General features: G+C 35.2%; 5 protein-coding genes across 5 annotated transcripts; 4 read left to right on the top strand and 1 right to left on the bottom strand.

Annotated features, from left to right (window-relative positions):
* The first annotated feature begins 1,159 nt into the window (after nt 1-1,159).
* On the top strand, nt 1,160-4,358 carry PHYBLDRAFT_79866 (secreted subtilisin-like serine protease). The gene is made up of 6 exons (XM_018443516.1): nt 1,160-1,704; nt 1,797-1,955; nt 2,021-2,070; nt 2,140-2,353; nt 2,460-2,609; nt 2,683-4,358. Exons 1-6 carry the CDS (start codon nt 1,191-1,193, stop codon nt 4,221-4,223), a joined length of 2,628 nt encoding a protein of 875 aa, XP_018288522.1. The 5' UTR covers nt 1,160-1,190; the 3' UTR covers nt 4,224-4,358.
* A 1,653-nt stretch (nt 4,359-6,011) lies between these two features.
* PHYBLDRAFT_25077 (hypothetical protein) lies at nt 6,012-9,951 on the top strand (the record flags this gene model as incomplete). Its single annotated transcript, XM_018439859.1, has 3 exons — nt 6,012-6,120; nt 8,814-8,990; nt 9,080-9,951. The coding sequence occupies 3 exons, from the start codon at nt 6,012-6,014 to the stop codon at nt 9,949-9,951; spliced, it is 1,158 nt and encodes a 385-aa protein (XP_018288521.1).
* Nucleotides 9,952-11,882: 1,931 nt separating this feature from the next.
* On the top strand, nt 11,883-12,629 carry PHYBLDRAFT_79867 (Homeodomain-like DNA binding domain-containing transcription factor). Its single transcript, XM_018443517.1, has one exon. It carries the CDS (start codon nt 11,995-11,997, stop codon nt 12,562-12,564), a length of 570 nt encoding a protein of 189 aa, XP_018288520.1. The 5' UTR covers nt 11,883-11,994; the 3' UTR covers nt 12,565-12,629.
* A 3,419-nt stretch (nt 12,630-16,048) lies between these two features.
* Nucleotides 16,049-17,935, bottom strand: PHYBLDRAFT_171230 (Homeodomain-like DNA binding domain-containing transcription factor; the record flags this gene model as incomplete). Its single annotated transcript, XM_018436544.1, has 4 exons — nt 16,049-16,122; nt 16,164-16,175; nt 16,551-16,578; nt 17,495-17,935. The coding sequence occupies 4 exons, from the start codon at nt 17,933-17,935 to the stop codon at nt 16,049-16,051; spliced, it is 555 nt and encodes a 184-aa protein (XP_018288519.1).
* A 941-nt stretch (nt 17,936-18,876) lies between these two features.
* On the top strand, nt 18,877-19,497 carry PHYBLDRAFT_182403 (hypothetical protein). The gene is made up of 2 exons (XM_018438613.1): nt 18,877-19,109; nt 19,190-19,497. Exons 1-2 carry the CDS (start codon nt 18,912-18,914, stop codon nt 19,334-19,336), a joined length of 345 nt encoding a protein of 114 aa, XP_018288518.1. The 5' UTR covers nt 18,877-18,911; the 3' UTR covers nt 19,337-19,497.
* Nucleotides 19,498-20,251: the final 754 nt, after the last annotated feature.

Genomic DNA, 20,251 nt, shown 5'->3' with positions numbered 1-20,251 from the left:
TTAATTATTAACCAATAAGAGTTGATTTTTTTAAGAATAAAAAGTTACTGCGCTTCCTTTTTAGTTTATATAACTATATAATTATATATATATATTTCTGATTTCTTATTTTAACTAATCATTTTTGACCTTGGACTACAGAAAGATAAATAAAAATAAAAGAATTAAGCAGGAGGTGAGGTCCCTTCATTAGAGCCTTTATTAGTGTGGATAAACTATAGATTACATAGTATATGTATGCATTGAGTTCATTACAAATCGTATTTTGAGTGTTACATGTAATTCGGACACGACAAAAGTGAAACTATGTATTGGAGACACAGTACATTTGATATTGCAAAAAACAAAATGCTTTGTGCGTTGCCTTTGGACCTGCTTTTGTCTTTTTGCACAAGTATACATTGCGTTATTGTTCTAAGATATGGCAAATAGTATACAGTTACTTTGATCTTATGTACCTTTAAAGTACTTGGCTATCATAGAACGGTTTTTGAGTACGTGAATCATTTATACCCATTACGACTTTTTAAAAGGCACAATGTAATTCATTTATCTACAAGTTTTGGACCTTTGTTGTTGCTGTTGTTGAAAACTTGGGTTCTCATTGAGTCCCTTGATCGGAGAGTATGCATAGATATAACATATTCCAATGATCAATCTAGTTAACTCAATACCTGTAATTCTCCGGGCATATTCTTCAAAAGTACACGAAGAGTAGAATAAAACGACACATGTTTCCAAGTCGAGTGAAAACTTACTAATTTGGGCGGAAGTACAATTACGATTATAAAATTGTGAAGTTCACGGCCATTCAATTCCAATATTTGTTAAATCCTACGCAGTGTTGTGCAAGCTACAGCGACAAGGTGAGATCTCTATACTTAGGACTTCTTTCCCAAATCAAATTTGGTAGTTTCCCAGATAAAGCGTTTTTACACGCGCCTTCCTGGATAACTGTCTATCACTAACAGCCTAGTGCTCGTCTGTGCAACCTCAATACACGCACGCATTGACAAGTTGTCTAAAATGGATATTAAATGGTATGTTTATTCACCAACGTAATTATTGTGCAAGTCTAGACAGTAGTATGTAAACATGGGCTTGTGAGAAAGCTATAAAAGAGATTTAAGGCCCAAGTCCTTGCTCATCAGTTCTCTCAAACACTTCCTTTCCTTTTCACCCCTTCCATCATGAAGCGACGATCCTTCTCTGTCCTTCCCCTTTTCACAGCAGGTGTCTGCCTTGCTGTTCTCATCTTAATCGCTCCCTCAGAAGCAGTTTCTCATTCCAAGTACAAGCCATCCACCAAGGAAGTCATCCCCAACCGCTACGTTGTAGAATTCAATTACGGAGATTCTCAATCTGCCACCACCTTTGTTAACTCTGTTAAAAGCAAGTATAAGAAGGCTAAGGTCCATGTCGCCGAGCAGTTTGAGCACAAGATCTTCAGCGGTATTTCGTTTGGCCTCGAAGGTCTTGATGAAGAGGACCACAACGCTGCTCTCAAGTCTGTTCTTGATCAGAATACCGTCAAGGCAGTCTATCCTGTCAATCTCATTAAGCGTCCCGATGTTACCTTCAAATCGGTTCCCGCTAGTACAAAGGCCCCATCTATCCTTCCCCACGCAATGACTCAAGTCGACCGTGTTCATTCTGAACTCAAGAAGTTTGGTAAAGGCGTCAAGGTTGGTGTCGTTGATACTGGTAAGTTTTTTCTTTCCTAATATATATATATATACTTTTATAAAAGGAGGATTTTTTTTATTCACAACAATGTTATGATGTTGCATAATTAGGTGTCGATTATCTTCACCCTGCTCTTGGAGGAGGTTTCGGAGAGGGTTTTAAGGTCCAATACGGATACGATCTTGTTGGCAACGCCTACACTGGTTACAACACTCCTGTTCCTGACTCTGATCCTATTGACAGCTGCACAGCTGAGTCTGGTGCAAGTGGTACGTTCATTTCTTCTTAGCTAGCCTTTTAACACCTAATACTAACACAATTGAAATAAAAACAGGTCATGGAACTCACGTTAGCGGTATTATTGCTGGTTACGATGCCCAAACAGTGAGTACTCCTTAGACAAAACTAAACAACAATATAAAAAGAAAGGCTGTAACTAATTGAATATCCTAGAATTTCACTGGTGTTGCTCCTCAAGCTACCCTTGGTATGTGGCGTGTATTCGGCTGCACTGGAAGCACTGGCGGTGATGTCCTTGTCAAGGCTTTCTTGATGGCCTATGATGCTGGCATGGATGTGATTTCTGTATCCATTGGTGAGGCAAGCGCTTGGACTGATGGTCCTGATACCATTGTTGCCCAACGTATTGCTGAAGATGGAATTCCATGTAAGACAAAAGCCGTAATTTAAATTAAAAAGAAATATGTATTACATTAGATTATTTTGCTAACCTGAGCCACTTTTTAATTTAATTTAATTTTGTTTAATTTTAGTTATCGTTTCTGCCAGTAATTCTGGTGCAGATGGAGCCTTTACTGTTGGTATGCCCAGTACTGCTAAGGATGTCTGGTCTGTTGCTTCTGTTGATAACAACTACTACCTGGTTGACTTATTCAAAGCCAGCACTATCGCTGATAAGATCCGTAAGTTTAGCAAATTTGCACAAAGTAACAAGTTGTATTTAGTTTATTTATTTGTTTGTTTGCCTCTACTTAGCCTACTTGACCTCCTCGTCTTCCAAGATCCCCGATGGTACAATTGCTGCCGGTGACAAGAATGTCGGGAGTGGTAGTGATGCTTGCTCTACTGCTACTATTCCTGATCTCACCGGAAAGATTGCTATCGTTCAACGTGGTTCCTGCACCTTCGACGACAAAGCTACCAACGTCGCCAAGGCTGGCGCCATTGGTCTTATTGTTTACAACAGCGCTAATGGTGATTCTTTCACTCCCTCCAACCCCACTTCTCCTATTCCCGTCGCTGGTATCTCGACTGCTGATGGTCTCGCCCTTTTGGATGCCATTAAGGCCGGAACTACAACATTGAAGTTTGACACTGCCCAATCTCTGTACCCTTTGATTAGTGGAAATACAGTCTCTGATTTCTCTAGCGTTGGTGCTTCTTATGAGCTCGACCTTAAGCCTAATGTTGCTGGTATTGGTGGTCAGGTTTTCTCTACTCTTCCTCGCTTCCTCGGTAGCTGGGGTATGATGTCTGGAACATCCATGGCTGCACCCTACGTTTCTGGTTCCGTTGCTTTGTTCATTGAAGCTAGAGGTCTCAAGAAGAAGAATCAGGTTATATCCGAGCAATTCAAGAACTACGCTCTTCAGCTTGCCAACACCCAGGTCAAGACTTCCACCGAGAACCCTCTTCTTCAGGGTGCCGGTCTTGTCCAGGTCTACGATGCCATTTCTGCCAAAGTCCGTATTTCTCCTACTCAACTCAGCTTTAACGATACCTCCTCTACCAAATACAAGACCCAAACTTTGAGCATCTACAACTCTGGAAAGGTTCGCACTACCTTCAAGATTATTAATGAGCCTTCCATTGCTGTTGCTCCTTACGATCGTGCCGCCCAAGGCTACGCTCCCCTCGCTCCTACCGGCTTTTCTAGTGCCAAGGCAAAGCTCGTTTTCTCCAAGACATCCATTACTCTCAACGCTGGCGAGAAGAAGACTATCCGCGTCACCGTTGTTCCTCCCAATACTGACCCCAAGGACCACATCATGTATGGTGGTTTCATTCACTTCAAGTCTGGCAACCAAAAGGCTGCTATTGATGCCACTGTTCCTTACTTTGGTGTTGTTGGCAAGCAAATTGAACTTCCTATCTTTGATGCCGAAACTCCTTACCTTTCTGACCCCACTGGTGGCCCAGTTTATCTCAAGAACGAGACATACACCTACGATCGCACCAAGTCTTCCACTGCCCCCACAATTGTATACCGCCTCCTCACCCCTACTGCCAAATTTGATGTTGACGTCTTGAATGCCAAGACCAAGAAGTCGATCGGAAAGACTTTTACTGACTATGTCTATCTTTCTCGTAACACCTTTGAGGCAGACAACTACATCTCTGGTGCGGTCTGGGATGCCACCTACGTTCCTACAGGCTTCTCTGATATCTCCTCTGGAATCCCTGTTCCTTCCGGAAACTACATCCTCAACTTGAGAGCTCTTAAGCTCTTTGGTAACCCCAAGAACTCCAAAGACTGGGAGACTTTCCAGACTGGAACTATCGTTGTAAAAAACTAATTTAATAGCATAATATGCACACAATAATATATACATTTAATACTTTGTATAATTCTTTATTTCACATTAATCATTAAATCTTAAGCTGCGAGTTCAGTTTAATTTGAATTGAATTGCACTTTTTATTATTATACCAAAAAAAACCCCCTTTGATACTTTAGAGGTAAATACAAAAAGAAATACCGGATTTTCGGATTTGGTTTTTGGAATTGGGTTTTCTGCAGCCCACAAAGGAAGAATATCATTAGTCGAATCCTCTTTTTGTCACACTTCTAAACAAACTATTCAAAGATTTTATTTTTATCCTCCTTTGTTTCTCTCTTCTTAGAAATGATATAGTTCATACTATGGCTGATAATGAATTGCTATGGAAACAAATATGATTCTAATAAATTGGTGAGCAAACTGGGATGATAAGAAAGTCAATATAATATCTACACTTTATTATGATTGAAATAAAAATCCTGCAAAACATATATTCTGCTTTTTTTTATATGTATGATATAATGATCGAGTAGGTCAATGAAAACACATATACATACAGTATAATTGTGAATATATGGAATTAAGTAAGATAAAATAGAACTTACTATCAATTAACCTTCAGACTACATTGTTTCATAATAAAAAAGATATTTTGATTAATTTATTTATTTGAGCTACTCAAATATAAGCTCTAATTACCTTATACACAATATTTTCTTTAACTCAAAGGCCGATCATGAATGAAAATAGGGTGTCCCTCAAATATCAGATCAATATATATAAAAATCTGAAGGTCTGGCGTAAAGAGAGAGGGAGAGAGAGATTCAAAACATTGACAATATAACCCCTCTTTTTTATCCTATTTTATGCTTTACTTGATGTTTCCTTCTGAGAACAATATATTTTTATGATTAAAACTCTTTGATAGTTCTATTTTTATTTCTATTTCTATTTAATGTTTTTTATAATGCTGCTTCAAAACTCAAAAACAAAACAAAAGATATCATTTTAGATTTTTTGGCTGGCAAGATGTTTTGCTCTAGTGTCACATATTTTACAGATCTGTGCAAGTCTTCCAATAAACTTTTTGTCATGGCAACACATACCGTTATCAAACCAAAACCAAAACAAAACAAAAATATAGTATAATATAATGTCTGGATACGATATATGAAAATTTAGTCTTTTGTTTTTTTCTCTATTGAGACTTTATATGTATTATCAGCTATATTATATAACTATTCTAGTGTTATCTCCGTATATATATATATATACAAGGGAAAAAGCATGTCCATTAAAAAACATTAATCCTAGATATAAACCTTAAATATACATGGTGTTACACAATAAAAGACGAAATATATATTTGTGCGTGTTCGTATTTCTTGTGGTTTCTTTTCAATACTTTTTATTATTGAGTCTTACCAAATAATTTGATATACTTGAACAAATGTCGTCTAGCAAGCTTTTAGAACCTCAGTCTATTAGCTATAATCAGCCTGTAGAGCATGGACAGATACATATTGTGCTTCCAAGTATTACTCAATATTCATTTATTTTTATAAAGTCCCATGTAGTATTTTATTAACATTCATTTCTTCATATGTGTATATATTTAGCTAAAAATTCTGATTTTGTACATTCAGCACGTACGCCTCATAATGAAAGCCCTGCATTATCCCAAGCTATCCACGAATTCTCAACAGAGTATAGGAAACAGCCTCCATCTAAAAAAACAGTAAGCTTAAACAAGGATTTTTTCTAAAAAAAAAACAGAAATCATATGTACTTAATTAGCTTCAGATGCAACATAGTTATGTTGAGAAATATCTACCACTCGAATCATCTCCAAAATTCAATTCAAAGTACGTGAATTCCGAGGGAGGTATCAATTATGGAATGCTTCTGGAAGGTATTTACGAAACCTGCAAAAATACACAATATATATATATTTGCACATTTTTTCTGATCTAAATTTCGGGTGCTTGAAACTCAAACACAGACGTCGATGATATCGGTGGGGTGGTTGCTACAAGGCATACAGAATGGCTAGGACCCAGCGACATATTTACGCCTTGTACCGTTGGAACCGAGCAGATATATGGAAATACACAAAACTCGGCTGATGATTACAAACTTGTAGGGCACGTTGCGTACACAAAGGGTGCTTTGATGGTTTGTAAGTATTTTGTACACAGCAAAATTTTATCTGCGAGATCATACAAAAAAACCTATAGTACATTTTTTATTTTCTCAGGTTTTGTTAGCTTGGAAACTTTTTGGGGAAAGCATGCTTCGATAGACACCAGAATATTACACCCAAAAAGAGTCCCACCCATAGGCGTATCAAATTCCAGAACTGTGGCAATATTTTCAGTCACCATGCTTTTTTTCGATAAATTGACGAAAAGGCTATCCCCGGTCAGCCAGATAGAATGCGTTACGGCTCAAGAAGAATATATACATAGTCAGTTTGAGGCAATTCACTCTGCCAGGAAGCAGATCATTAATATGAACAAGGCACAGGAACAGCTGTGTCTCTATGGCAATGAGCTGGTCAATAACGTCGGCTCAAGAGTCCAACAGCTATCTTTTGTGCCAGATGGTGGAAGCCAGGAGTTTGTGTTTATTTCAGATACATTGGTCAAAAGTAATTACGTTCCAACGCCACAACAAAGAAATAGCTATGGAGTCATGTTTGGCGGTTATGTTGCACGAGCCTCTTATGAGCTCGCTTGCGTAGGGGCCTCCTACTTCCTGCGTTCTTCTGAATTCCGAGCTTCACAATTAAATGATATTACATTCTTATTGCCTATAGAGATAGGTGATCATGTCCGTTCAAAAGCAGAAATAATTTATTCAAGTGATCCCTTGAATAAAGGTTTTGTCACGCGCGTTGTGGTCGAGGCGAGAAGTCCCAAGGATCTGGATTTCAAGTCAGCCTTTATCATGCATATCACTTTTGTTCCGACTGATCAGACTGTGCAGAGAAAAACTGTTCTGCCAAAGACACGCAAGGAGAGCATACTTTGGCAGAGAGGTCACGATATCGTACAAACCAGAAACGAATATCTTTCAGAGTATATCAATGAAATAAGATATATTGGGTTCAATTTCTGTAAGCTGTGAGCATGCTCAAGATTGTTTATTTGTATTATTTGTTATTCTTCAGCTAGTTAGCTAGATATGAGGCACAATACACCTACAAGCACAGTATATAGTACCTTAACAAAACGAATGTTTATTTGTTTCTTTTCTTTATTTGTTTCTGTAAGTAACAAAATCCTATTAAGATATAGAGCGTTTACTGTGTGTGCGTGTGTTAAAAGTGCCACAAAAAAGGAGAATATGAAAGCTAGATATGATTCATTTAATGATACTTGATAAATACATTTGATCAGTCAAGGTACAAGCTTTATTATGAAGCATAATATTGGTTCTATTCAAATTTTTATAAAGGCTACCATCTGCCTTGGGTGTTAGTAAAATCGTTTCTGGTAGTAATTATAAGCGTATTTACTTTTTGTCTCTCTCTCCATCTCTTTCTTGGATGGTATACAAAATACACTAATAAAGCCTATATTAGAATTCGCAAAGAGTATTCACGCCTAATATCCGTTGTATGCAATAAAATATGCAGAGTTTATGCACAAAAATGCATAACAGTAATTGTAAGAAATAGTATACCAAAATTAAAGGGAGTTCCGACAGTTATGGATTATTTGATATATATATAAGCCATATTTGATAGTAAGATGAGATTATTGTTGGATACTATATCTGTAGTTAATAAACCTTTCTTTTTTCTCTTTGAAAATAGCATAATATATTATGCATATGATAATATTATAGAAATCAGGAGTCAAATCTATGCATACATACATGCATACATGCATACAAACAAAACACATACCTATTTACATATATAAATGTATAGGCACCTAGAACCTTGTACTAATCCTCTTCCTCTTATTCTTCTCAAGTCAATCCTTCATTTAATTTTAATGGTTTTTTCCAAGAGCAGCTCTACTAACGATGTCACTGTTAAAAATACGGCAGAAAAAGACATACCGAGAAAGATTGATATCCCATGTAAGAATATATTAATAATAATAAAAGGCAAAAACAGCCGATATTATTTCCAATTAATATAGTGTCTAAACTATAAAATACCTCTGGTCTGTGTCTTTGAATTGTTCTTTCCTTCTTTTTGTGATATTCCTATAGCTAAAACCCCAAACTACTTATACACATCTAAACGTCGTTCTGGAAAAGATGGCCAAATTGATCCTGCCGTTCGACAGTTTGCAATTGAATACAGAAAACAACCTATGGCCGAACAGACGGTAAATAGTTTAATTTTGTTTTTATTATTTTATTTCCTTGGCAACAAAATATAATAGTTTTTTTTAAATATCTATTTTTTTGCAGATGTCACATAGTTTTTTAGTAAAGTACATTCCATTCAAGTCTTCAGTAAGATGTTATGAAGAATATGTATCTTTCAATAAAAAAATTCGTATCGGAAGGCTATTGGAAGGTACGTGTTAATGCTTATGTATATCTATATCTAAATTCAAATGTTTTGATTTCTCTTTGAAAAAGACATTGACGATATTGGTGGAGCGATTGCGGCTAGACATATTGAACGCATGGGTCCAAGCGATATCTGCGCCAATTTTACGGTTGGGATGGAACAAACATACATGAACATTCCAGATACCATAGAGGACTACAAGCTTACGGGGCACATTGCTTATACCAAAGACTCGCTGCTTATTGGTAAAACAAAAATAAAAAGAGTTTATACACAGCATATTGATTATACAAAATTAGTATCCTAATCTAACCATTGAACTATTTTTTTTCAGGGGTTATTACATTGGAGGTAGTCAAGGACGAGCAGATACCAGATAACGCTGGAATATTTCATCCGTCAAATATACCAAGCCTTGGTGTTTCAAACCCAAATGCAGTCGCAGAGTTTTCGGTAGTCTCTATCCACATCGATAGTTTCACTAAGAAAGCCATTCCTGTTGTACAATTGAAATTAACGACGTTTCATGAACAGTGGTTGTTTGACAAGACAGGCTCAATACACGATTCCAGACGAGAGATTGTAAAGAAAAGACGGGATAGACAGAAAATCCACCTCGACAACAACCACATATTCAGGAGCATATCCACTCGAGATATTGGCAAGGGAGTTATTGACGATCGACTCACATCTGGAGGTGTGTCCATATCGGATACACGGATCGAAAACAACGCCACCACAACCCCTCAACAGATGAATGGAAATGGAACAATTTTTGGAGGATACATTATGCGAGACGCCTTTGAGCTTGCGACTACCGAGGCAGCTCTCTTTCTTCTCTCTCCCGAATTCGAGACCCTAAAAATAAACGATATCAGTTTCCTGTCACCGATACTCACAGGGGATCACATTCGAACAAGTGCCCGAGTGATCTATTCCAACAGTCCTTTGAGCGGAGATTTTGTCGTACGGGTTGAAGTAGATAAGAGAAGTATAGAATCTTCGGACTACAAGCCGGCTGTAATAATGCATATCTCTTTTGTGTCGGTCAGCCAGTCTGTGGAGATCAAGAAAATCGTACCCAGTACACATGAAGAGATGGAACTGTGGCTTAATGGGTACGATATAGTGCAGCAAAAGAACAAACACTTGTTAGAGTCTCTTACTGGCACAAAAGATCCTGGGTTTTCATTAAGCAAACTCTAATGTTTTTCCATATTTTTCTTCAAAAAAAAAAAAAACTCGCGAACAATTATTTATATCATATCATATATTAACCCCTCGGATAAATAATACTAGTGGTGGTAGTAGTAGTTCATTGTAAACATTATATAGTATAGTATTAAAGACAACCATTTCGATTCTATTAACTTTGTGTGTGTGTAGATTAACAAGACAGATTTTTAATATGTTGGGTAAAATAGAAGCATATATATATTTTCAAATGATTCCAGAATTTCATAAAGAGGATTGAGGAGGAAAATGTACAAAGTGTTTTTGGTAATAAAATTGATTCACAATCAAAACTCTTCAGTAGATACTAGACAGCAACAATACAAGCCTTTTGAAAGTCTTTATATATATATATATATTCATCTTTTCTTTATAGCACAAACAAGCTCTAAACCATGAGACATCTTTATTATTCTACCTTTTATTCCTAAAATGAACAAACAAATTCAATACTGGGTTTCTTTTTCTTTTTATTACTGTTCACACTTGGTCAGAATAATAAGTTCCAAGGGGTTTTTCTTTTTGGCTTCAAAGCAACCTTTGTAATATTCATATTTATTTATACATAAAAACACTACCTATTTATTACAAAGTATGTATGTATATAAGTGAAATCAAAGTAAAGTTTTCGACAGGATAGTACAAGACCTGAAACACTTTGAAGCCACAGATGGAGTATTCAAATCAAATCAGTACAGAGACACAAATCTGATTGAGCAAGAGACTTCTTTTTTTGTTTTGTTTTTGTTTATTCAGTCAAATGTGTGTATTTATCTATGTATATAGACATTCTAAGGCTTTTGATTTATGACAACTAGATTTATAACTATTATTATTATTATTATTAAACCTGCCATTTTTATTTTTGCTACCGTCAAAGAAAAGAATATATAGATGCAATTGACCAGTTGATTTCAAATAATACAGTCTATCTGGCTTACCTTTGTATTTTTCTCTTAAAAAAGTTTTAATTATCTTATTAACAAATCTGATTATTTGACTAGAGTCTAATATTAATGTTATGCCTTGTTGATTTCTCGCATCTAAATGCAACATCTATTGCTAATTACTTTGCCATGTTAGATTATTAGAGTAGCTTTATTACAAATAAAAACTGCGTGTATATATATATATACATATTATAGTCGTTTTTTTGTGTACAAGCAAATAGAATGTGATTGAATTAATGCTTTAATGAATGGTAATTGTGTTGATGGAATGTATCTATATTGTAGGCATCTAGAAGTCTGGACAAGGCTTTTTCGGGACATTATTTACCCGCAATATATATATAATTTCTTGAACAAGTAATTTCCAAGCCATCCATTTTTTTTTGTTGCCTAGTTTACTTTGAAGAAAAGCATGTAACGATGTAACGATGTAATGTATATTATGTGTATGTTTCTAGGTTAGAATAAGGTAGGCTATTAGCTATTTTGTGCGTACTTCCAGAAAACCAAATACAAAATCATCTGGATATCAAAATCACATTCTTTAAAAATAGAGAGAGAGACAGAGAGACAGAGAAAAATGAAGAAAATAACTTTTACTTTATTTTCTGGGTTGCAGATTCTTGCCATTTATAGTTAAAAATGATAAGGACTGGCAAAAGTAACTTTTATATCAAACTCTAATCTACTATAGACATTGGTGCTTTAAAAGGTGTCAATATACTACTTGAAAGAAAAAGGCATTAAAAGAGAGATAGAGTCTTTTACAAAACATATATATATATATCACGTAAAATAAGGCTGTCAAATTACGTGAGAAAAAAATAAGAAAAGGATAAAGAAGATCTTACGAAAGCATGGTATTTTAGTCGGCGCGTATTTTAGCTTAAGAAACAACACATTTAAATTTCAATAATGTAAACCCAGTCTTTGTTTCCCTGCTTTCACCCATTCTTTTTTTTTCAGTCTATTTATTTATTTATTTTATATATTCCTTGAAAATATAGATAGAAAATACAAATATAATATCTATTTTTCCGTATAACTTTTTTACTTCTTTAACAATATGGAATATAACTACATAAGACCGCCTATGCCAGTTATCTATCCTCCAAAGCCTATCCGGAAAATCAGAAAGACGACCGAGTTTGAGAGAGGAATGATTATCGGAAGGTTCAAGTGCAACATGACCATCACAGATATCTCTGAAGCAGAGGGTGTGCCTCGAGAGACAGTCAACCGTATCATCAACAAGTACCTTCACACTGGCTCAGTAACCGACCGCAAAAGCTCAGGCAGACCAAAAATCATCCAGGAAGATGACGTAGACTGTCTGAGGGAGATTTTGAACGAAGACCCCCAACAGACTTTGACCGATATTACAAAAAAGGTCTGCGATTTGAAAGGCAGGTCAATTAGTCCAGCGACTGTGCGAAAGCGGTTGTACGAGCTCGGCCTCCTGTCCTACGAAAGCCCACCAGGATCCTCACCAGATTCTACACCCATATCCATGCTCATGTCTCCACCTGTGCCTATGCCTGTGTCTGCTACATTACCTGTCTCTGAAAATGCACAACCATCAACATCAACTTCCATGTCCACATCTTCATCTTCCTCTACTCCCACACATGAATAATGCTGACTAAACCCACTAAAATAAAATATATATAAGAATAATAATAATAGTATAAAAAAACAAAATGGTGTTTATGTATTGTTCAGTAATCAAGTGCAAGTGTGTATCAAGCCTTTTAGTGTTAAATAATAGTTATAGCCTACAAACAAGTCAAATCATTCTCCTGTACATATATACGTGTGTCTTTAGGTTAATTGTGGCTGTTTCATTTGTTACCTTGGACTCCAGATCCTTGACATCAAATACGCATGAGTTCAGGATAATTAAAGCTAAAAAGAAGAATGGTAATTCATTCATGCTACCAGAAAATCCAGGCACAAGTTCCTTATATCTTAGATGTTTTATAAGCTTATTCCAGGTTTTGGATCATCAATAGTTACGGTCCGAAAAAAAAAGTACAACTGCATTGATTTTTCAGAGAAAGAAAGAAAAAGAAGAAGAGTAGAAAAAAAAACACGTGTATAAAACAAACAAACATAATTGGGTGGCCTTTATGTTACACTATATTGTCAAAGTATCGCAATAACATTAATTTTTGCGTTAGAGACTACTACAGTATAACGCAGATTTTACTGAAAATAGGTTGCCATAGTGACAGGCAAGGGTACTTGAGTGAGGCAATCCTGACTGCGTACTTTGCAACAGCCCCGAGGATGATCGCCACCTCTTTTGGGATTGTCCTGCCAAAAAAACCAGTGTGATATGCTATTTCCAACAGATTTCTCTCTAACCCTGATATATTACAATTTGACCACCTTACTCTACTTTGCCCCCCAATCTCTCTCCATCTCACCAACACAACTGCTAACATACATATTGTACTTTCCTGCACACTGAGCGCTACCTGGTCCGCTCACTTTAGATTACTTTCTGGGGATATTCCACTCAACGCCAACAGTACTCCCACAATGGTCACCTTAGCTATTCGAGGTGTTGAAGCGGAAGCGTTCCTAGCTCTTCTCATTTAACTATATATATAAACTTTATTATTGATTTACTTTCCAATAAACAATACAGAGAAAACCTTGAGTGAGTCACAAGTAATTAGCTTTCAGTTTTATCATGAGCAAGGACTGCTCTAGGTATATAGCGTTTACGTCTGGGATTACTAGCTAGCAAAGGTTATTATTCCAATTGAAGATATAGATAACAAGGGACAATAAACTGCTCCTTAAGGGGATAAGCTCTCAAAACAATAGAACTGTACATTAATTAATAAAGAAGAGTCAAATGGTATTTATGATTAGGTGGGTGGGGATAAGAATTGGTTGTCAAAACATAGAAATGGAAAAATCGTTTGCTTTATTCTTTTCCTTATTAAACTTTCTCTGATACTCTTACTGCCAACTACTCTCCTTCTACTTCACATTCACTTCAATCTCCTTACATTACTTCGCTCCTTTCTCCGCAAGGTGGTGCCTATCACCGAACACCACTCCACACCGTCTCGGTATGAGTGGATGAGTAATTGAAGATTAGCCGAGATATAAAAAGTTCCTGAAATAAATCTTGAAGATAAAAGAAAAACACTTGAACCAAAAATCATAAAAAAAAGTCACTGTTTCAAAAACAAAGTCTAAAGATACTCTCGGAATGTTGCTACGAAGTAAAAGAAAACTCATATCGATAACAGAAAGTGTTCCTAATTTGAACATAGTGCAAAATGGCATGTATGGGTATTGCGTACATAATTATGAATCGATGTTGTAGAAAACGCCATACTCCAAAGATAAAACCTTGCTTGAAAGTATTGCAAATAAAAAGTCATTTATTTTGCATTTATTGTTAATGAATTACAAATATATTATAACAAAAAAATGAGTTTTTACCAACTGTGCCATGTTTTATTCTACTTTGAATAAAAGAGATACCAGTTCATAGAGCGAACAAAAGCCCAAAAAATAACACTGGGCAATAAAATAAAAATTATTCTCACAGGCAGTGCTGATAGTAGTCAAAATATACTTCTATATATAGGTATTAGAAATATTTTATACCTGCTCTCTAGCATGTATGTTTTTTTTGGAATTTTAAGATATTGTTCCTTTTTTGAAAGGATTAAACTTCTAGAAACTGAACATTTTTTGCTATCGATAGGAGTTTTTTTTTACTTCGTAGTAACATTCCGAGAGCACCTTAAGCAATTGACATCGAGACCTTATAATAACTAGTCAATCGATCGAAAGATAAAAAAAAGCTGTTATTTTATACTATTCTTGGAGTAATGTTATCTTTTAAGTGCTATAGGATGTATATGCTCAAAAATTCCTCTGAAACACAAGAAAAGAAACCAGCCGAATTCAAGGCATATAAGCCAAAGAATTATAGATAAACTGGCCTTCATATCAACTTTATAAGCCTTTGAATCAAATGACAATTTTAACGCTGTTATAGACGATTAGCCCATACATACTCCCGATATAAATTCGAGATTTGGTAAAAGAAAAAAAGTAATAGAGGTATATTTACTTACCTTTTTTTTATTACTATTACTGTTGTAAATTGAATCATATATTGATAGGTCAAAACATCTCTTCTACCAATGATCAATAACTTAAACTGGGTTTTAAAAGATACTATTGACCAAGCAAAAAAAAACTCTATTTTGAATTTCCGAAGATTCTCTATCTTCTCAAACGCAAAACACTGCATATATATATAAGAATAAAGAATCTGTTTGTCATGGCAACCATCTCACTATACGCATAATTATTGATCTTAACTTATATCCAAGCTTCCGTGGTCCAAATTTCTGTGGGAAAAGGTGACCAAAAAGAAAAACAAAGAAAAACCATACAGGTGGTATTTACAAGAACCAATACTTTTCAAGATGTATATATCAAAAGCTATGGTTACGGAGACTTTTTTTATATACTTGTTACATTATTATTATTATTATTAATAAGTTTACAGCATGTAAGATAAAAGGTGAAAGGTAAATTAGAGACAATAAATCCCGTATTGAGACCATGTACAGATGTTTTTATTTTTTGTGTTTCCATCTTGGGTTTGTTCCGTTTGGTAAACGGGGCATTACTTCTTTAAAAAAAATTAAATACATATCGAGACAGAGAGACAGTGTACCACACTTTCCCTATTTTTAAGCTGCTCGATTTCCAATATTCACACAAGTAATTGTTTTATTATTATTTTCCTCATAATACACGTGAGACCAATAAACTATTTCTCTTGGATCAAACCATGGGAATATTTATACAGCTGTAGATATCTATGTATGTATGCATGTATGTAGATATGTATTCCTATGGCTACCAATAATAAATTATCATGCAAATTAGAGTCCTAAAGTAGAGCAATTGGCGTAAAACAAATAATACTAGTCTATAATTCGAACAGTTTCTAAACCTAAATAATTAACAAGAATTGCAAAGCTCATGCTTGGTATAAAATCAAACCCAATTTATGTGTATATAAAGATGAGCAAAGGAAAACTATCTTGAAATATGCTTAGAACCTTGTAAGATTAAAGCATGGGGATTAACTTGTGGCACCCAAAGACATAAGGCGTAATGGCTAAGGCGTAATCTTTATGTCTCTCTATAATAATAGCAATGTAAACAATTTTCTGTATATTCTACCTCTGAATAAACCTAATGTACAAGATACTTTATTTTATTATATATACAAATAAATAGCGAATATTTTTTCTACTTGAACTATTCCGTACATACGTTTACATTTGAAATATTAGGTTTATAAGCCAAAGAGTTACATGTTTTGCTACTATATAAAAAGTTGTTTATTCATAAATCGATCGTTACAAATCATGCCATAAGATATTTCAAGGGCAACAGAACTAATTAAATGCCGTAAAAATACATTGATCGTTGTCGATGTTGAGAGAAGTTCCCAGTACTTAGTACCCAGTACCCAGTACCCTGCCAATCGTTTCATACACTCATGTCGTAAAACCTTCCTTTGTTGTTAGTGATTCCTATACTTCTTCTTTTGAATTAGCTTCTTACCCCTGAGAAAATAGTGTTCATAGAAATACTATATTGGCTTTTATTTGTTTTGTGTCTTATGTTTTGTGTGTGAGTATATATATATACAAAAATAAAAAGCCTTGGCCTACACACACACACACACACAAAACGCAATCTAGCATATACGCTCGAGTGTAATAGGTCATTGGTCGGTTTTCTAATTTTCAAAATTATTTTTCAAACATATTATGGACGATATTTTCTTTTCAATAATGTTGATAATAAAATGTGCTCAGAATAAAGCAAAACTTAGAGAAAACATAGTTTATTATATATATATATATATATATATTTAAGAGAAGAAGTACAAAGCTCTAGTAATGAGTTGTGTCACCACCTCTCTCGATTACTTCTTTAAACCTATCTGGCATGCTGGCTACCAAAGTTTCCAGAACTTGAAGTGGTATCTCCAATCATGTCTTATGGATTACCGCTTCAAGTTCTTCCACATTGGCTACTTGTGCTCTATTCTTGCGAAGTTTCTTCGCAAGATGAGCCCAAATATGCTAAATAGGATTAAGATCCGGGCTCTGGGCAGGCCAAAAACCAATGTTATCTATTAGACACCTCTCTTTTTTATACCGTGTGGCATGGTGCACCATCCTCTTGAAATAAAAACTGTTTTTTTTATCTCTAGACAGTTCCTCGTACCATGGAAGAAAGTACTGTGCCAAATAGTCGATGTACTTGTCTTGGTCGATGTTTCATTTCAATGTTACCAAAGGGCCAAGACCCCCACCCCAGAAACAACCCCAAATCATGACAGAACCCTTACCAAACGTGTATGTTTGGACAATGTGGTTCTTGTCAAACCTCTCGCCGGTCTTTCTGATGACTCTGAATTTTCCATCATTGCCAACTACCATGAATCTGGACTCGTCTGACCAGACAACCGACTTCCACTGCTCAACGGTCCAATTCACTTTGTAAAGGCACCATTTCAGCCTGGTTTTCTTATGTTTTTCGATAAACCCTGACTTGGGAGCTGCTAAATGAGAATTGAAGCCAAGAAGTTCCATGTTCTTATGGAATATGGTCATGCAGATGGAGATTTTCGCATCGACTAATCTCTGATGCTGAGCCGCAATTGACAAGAATAGTTCGCTATGAAATAAGCGCACCATGGCAGATTGTGTTCTCTTTGTAACGTTTGGTTCCCTTACTAGACGGGTCAAGGGCTTGGAAACACCTTTATCTCGGAAGACTTTCACTACATTTCCAACAGTGCTCTTCGGAATATCAAGAGCTTTAGAGATTTCTCTATATGTAGCGTCCTTTTCCCATTGACCTATAATTCGGCCCCTAATGAACGCATCTAACTCTTGTCTTTTGGGTTCTGTGATGCTAGATGTTTGTGGAGTCATTTTGTGCTTTTGTTTTATTTGTTTAAGAGGTTTTGGTGGTTTTACAGAGAAAAGAGTATTTTGATAATGCATAAAAAAAATTAAAAAAAAAATTAAAAATTCTGTGACCGACTAATGACCTATTACACTCGAGTGTATTTCTCTGAATTGTGCGGTACTCTTTTCTAAAAACATACGACACTGGTTTTTGTAACAGTGCGACATTTTAATTTTTTTTTCTTGGGACATCGTTTTGGCAAAAGGTGTACATTGATCCCCTACAACTTACTCCTTTAATAACAGTAGCAGCAGCTCTATGTCAAATATACACAGGCACGTATACATATATACGGAAGAACGGAATTAATTAATCCCTGTTAGAATATATTCCTCATAGATATCGAGGCTTGGGAACTCAGGGACCTTCCTTTTTTTTTAAGAACAATATATAAATATATATACTGTATGTATATTTATACATGCATGTGTGTATACATATTATACTTGAAGCAATCAAAGAAAAAAAAAACAGGGGGATGCTTTATAACCTTGTGTGGCACAGACCTGCCTTTTTCCTGCTTGGTAATTTGGTAGCCTTATTTTAGATTTTATTTTTGGCTTTTGCTTTTGCTTTTGCTTTTTTTTTGTTCCGATAACTTATAGACTTTCTGGACAACAAGAATTGATACACATACAGACATATACACAAGGTTTCATGAGTTTGAATATTGAAAGGAAAAAAAAAAGAAAAAAAAAATACACACACACACACACACACACATACACGTTGTCATGACAAAAATGTTAATGTTAACAAAAGCAATATATATATATATTTCTCTACTGCAAAATAAAAATTACCTAATTGGTTCAATCTAAGACTGTGTTTTCTACTAAAAGATAAAAATAAAAATAAAAAATTAGTATATATACTTCTACAAAGTCCATTCAACAATCAATATTCTCATCATCTTCTCTTATTCTCTTCATACCAAACATGACTTTCAACGTTCTTCTCGAGGCTTTCTTCAAGGATTGCGAGCACAAGTGTGTCGAGGCCAAGCTTTCCACCTTCATTGCCAACAACGTTGGTGCCCTTGTATGTTCCGAGAACATTGTCTACGCCAATGAGGAGGATATGAAGAGACGATGGGTCAACCTCTTCACCACTGCATCTGCAAATGCCGATGTCACTGTATGTATTATGATTTCTTGATTCGATTCGATTCGATTCTACACTTAACAAAGTTACTTACTCTTGCTTTTATCTTATAGGCTGTCATTGACAGAAACAGAGTTCTCTGGTGCGAGATCTGGAAGACTCACGCTGAGTTGGAGTTGGCCAAGTCCAAGTTTGCCGCCAAGTACCTTGCCATGATCCCTACTCACCATCACCACCACGACTGCAGACGCTGCCCTTAATTCTGTTTTTTTTTAAACAAAAACAAAAACAAAAACAAAAACAAAAATTTGTAACTCTCTCTCTTTCCCCCTTTCCCTCTATCATTGTACTTCCTTTTTAGTGAATTAAATCACAAATAAATCATAGCATTGTCTAAATATCCAAAACCAAAAAAAAAAAACAATACATAGGCATTCTGTTTCTATAGTTACAGCTACAGTAGCAGCTTTCTTCATTTATTCATGTGTGTGTATATATTTGTGAAATTTATCTATGTAATATATATATATATTATCAGACTTTAGACTATGAGTATTAATAATGAAATGCCTTGACGTGTCCTTCTATTTTTCTCTTTTTTTCTCTTCAAAGAAAAAAAAACCTAGAATTTTATTGTATATAAGAAAATCAATATCAATTACTATATTCACTCATACGATTCTGTTGATCTTTTACATATGGCTTACAAGCACCGTTCTTTCGGAACGTTCCCCATTTGTTCCTACCCTGCCAATATAAATATAAATATATATAGAATATAGAACAGGTGGACGGAGCTTGTGAAACCTTGATATCTTGACTCCTATATATATAATTGCTTTTCCGTGTTGTCAGAAAAATAGGATAATATAATGATCACAGCAATAGCCGAATACAAAACTGGATAGGTCTTGTACAGGCTGTAAAGACAAATTTGTATATAAAGATTCCAAACCAATTGAAGCTGTAAAGTAAGTAAAAATTCCAAAAAAAAGAAGATACTTTGGTATTTTCTTATGTGTGTGTAAAGCTGGAGGTTTTTTATGATTCCGTATTCTATTAGCAATCTAGATAGCCTTTACACAAAGATCAGAATGCTACCAAACTAATTTTTTTTCTTTCTTTCTTTTTTGTTCACAATTTCATAAAAAGAAACTCTTGGATAGTTACACGGA

The sequence above is a fragment of the Phycomyces blakesleeanus genome (assembly GCF_001638985.1).
Source record: "Phycomyces blakesleeanus NRRL 1555(-) unplaced genomic scaffold PHYBLscaffold_18, whole genome shotgun sequence".
NCBI lineage: Eukaryota > Fungi > Mucoromycota > Mucoromycetes > Mucorales > Phycomycetaceae > Phycomyces > Phycomyces blakesleeanus.
This window is presented reverse-complemented; position numbering and strand designations above follow the sequence as displayed.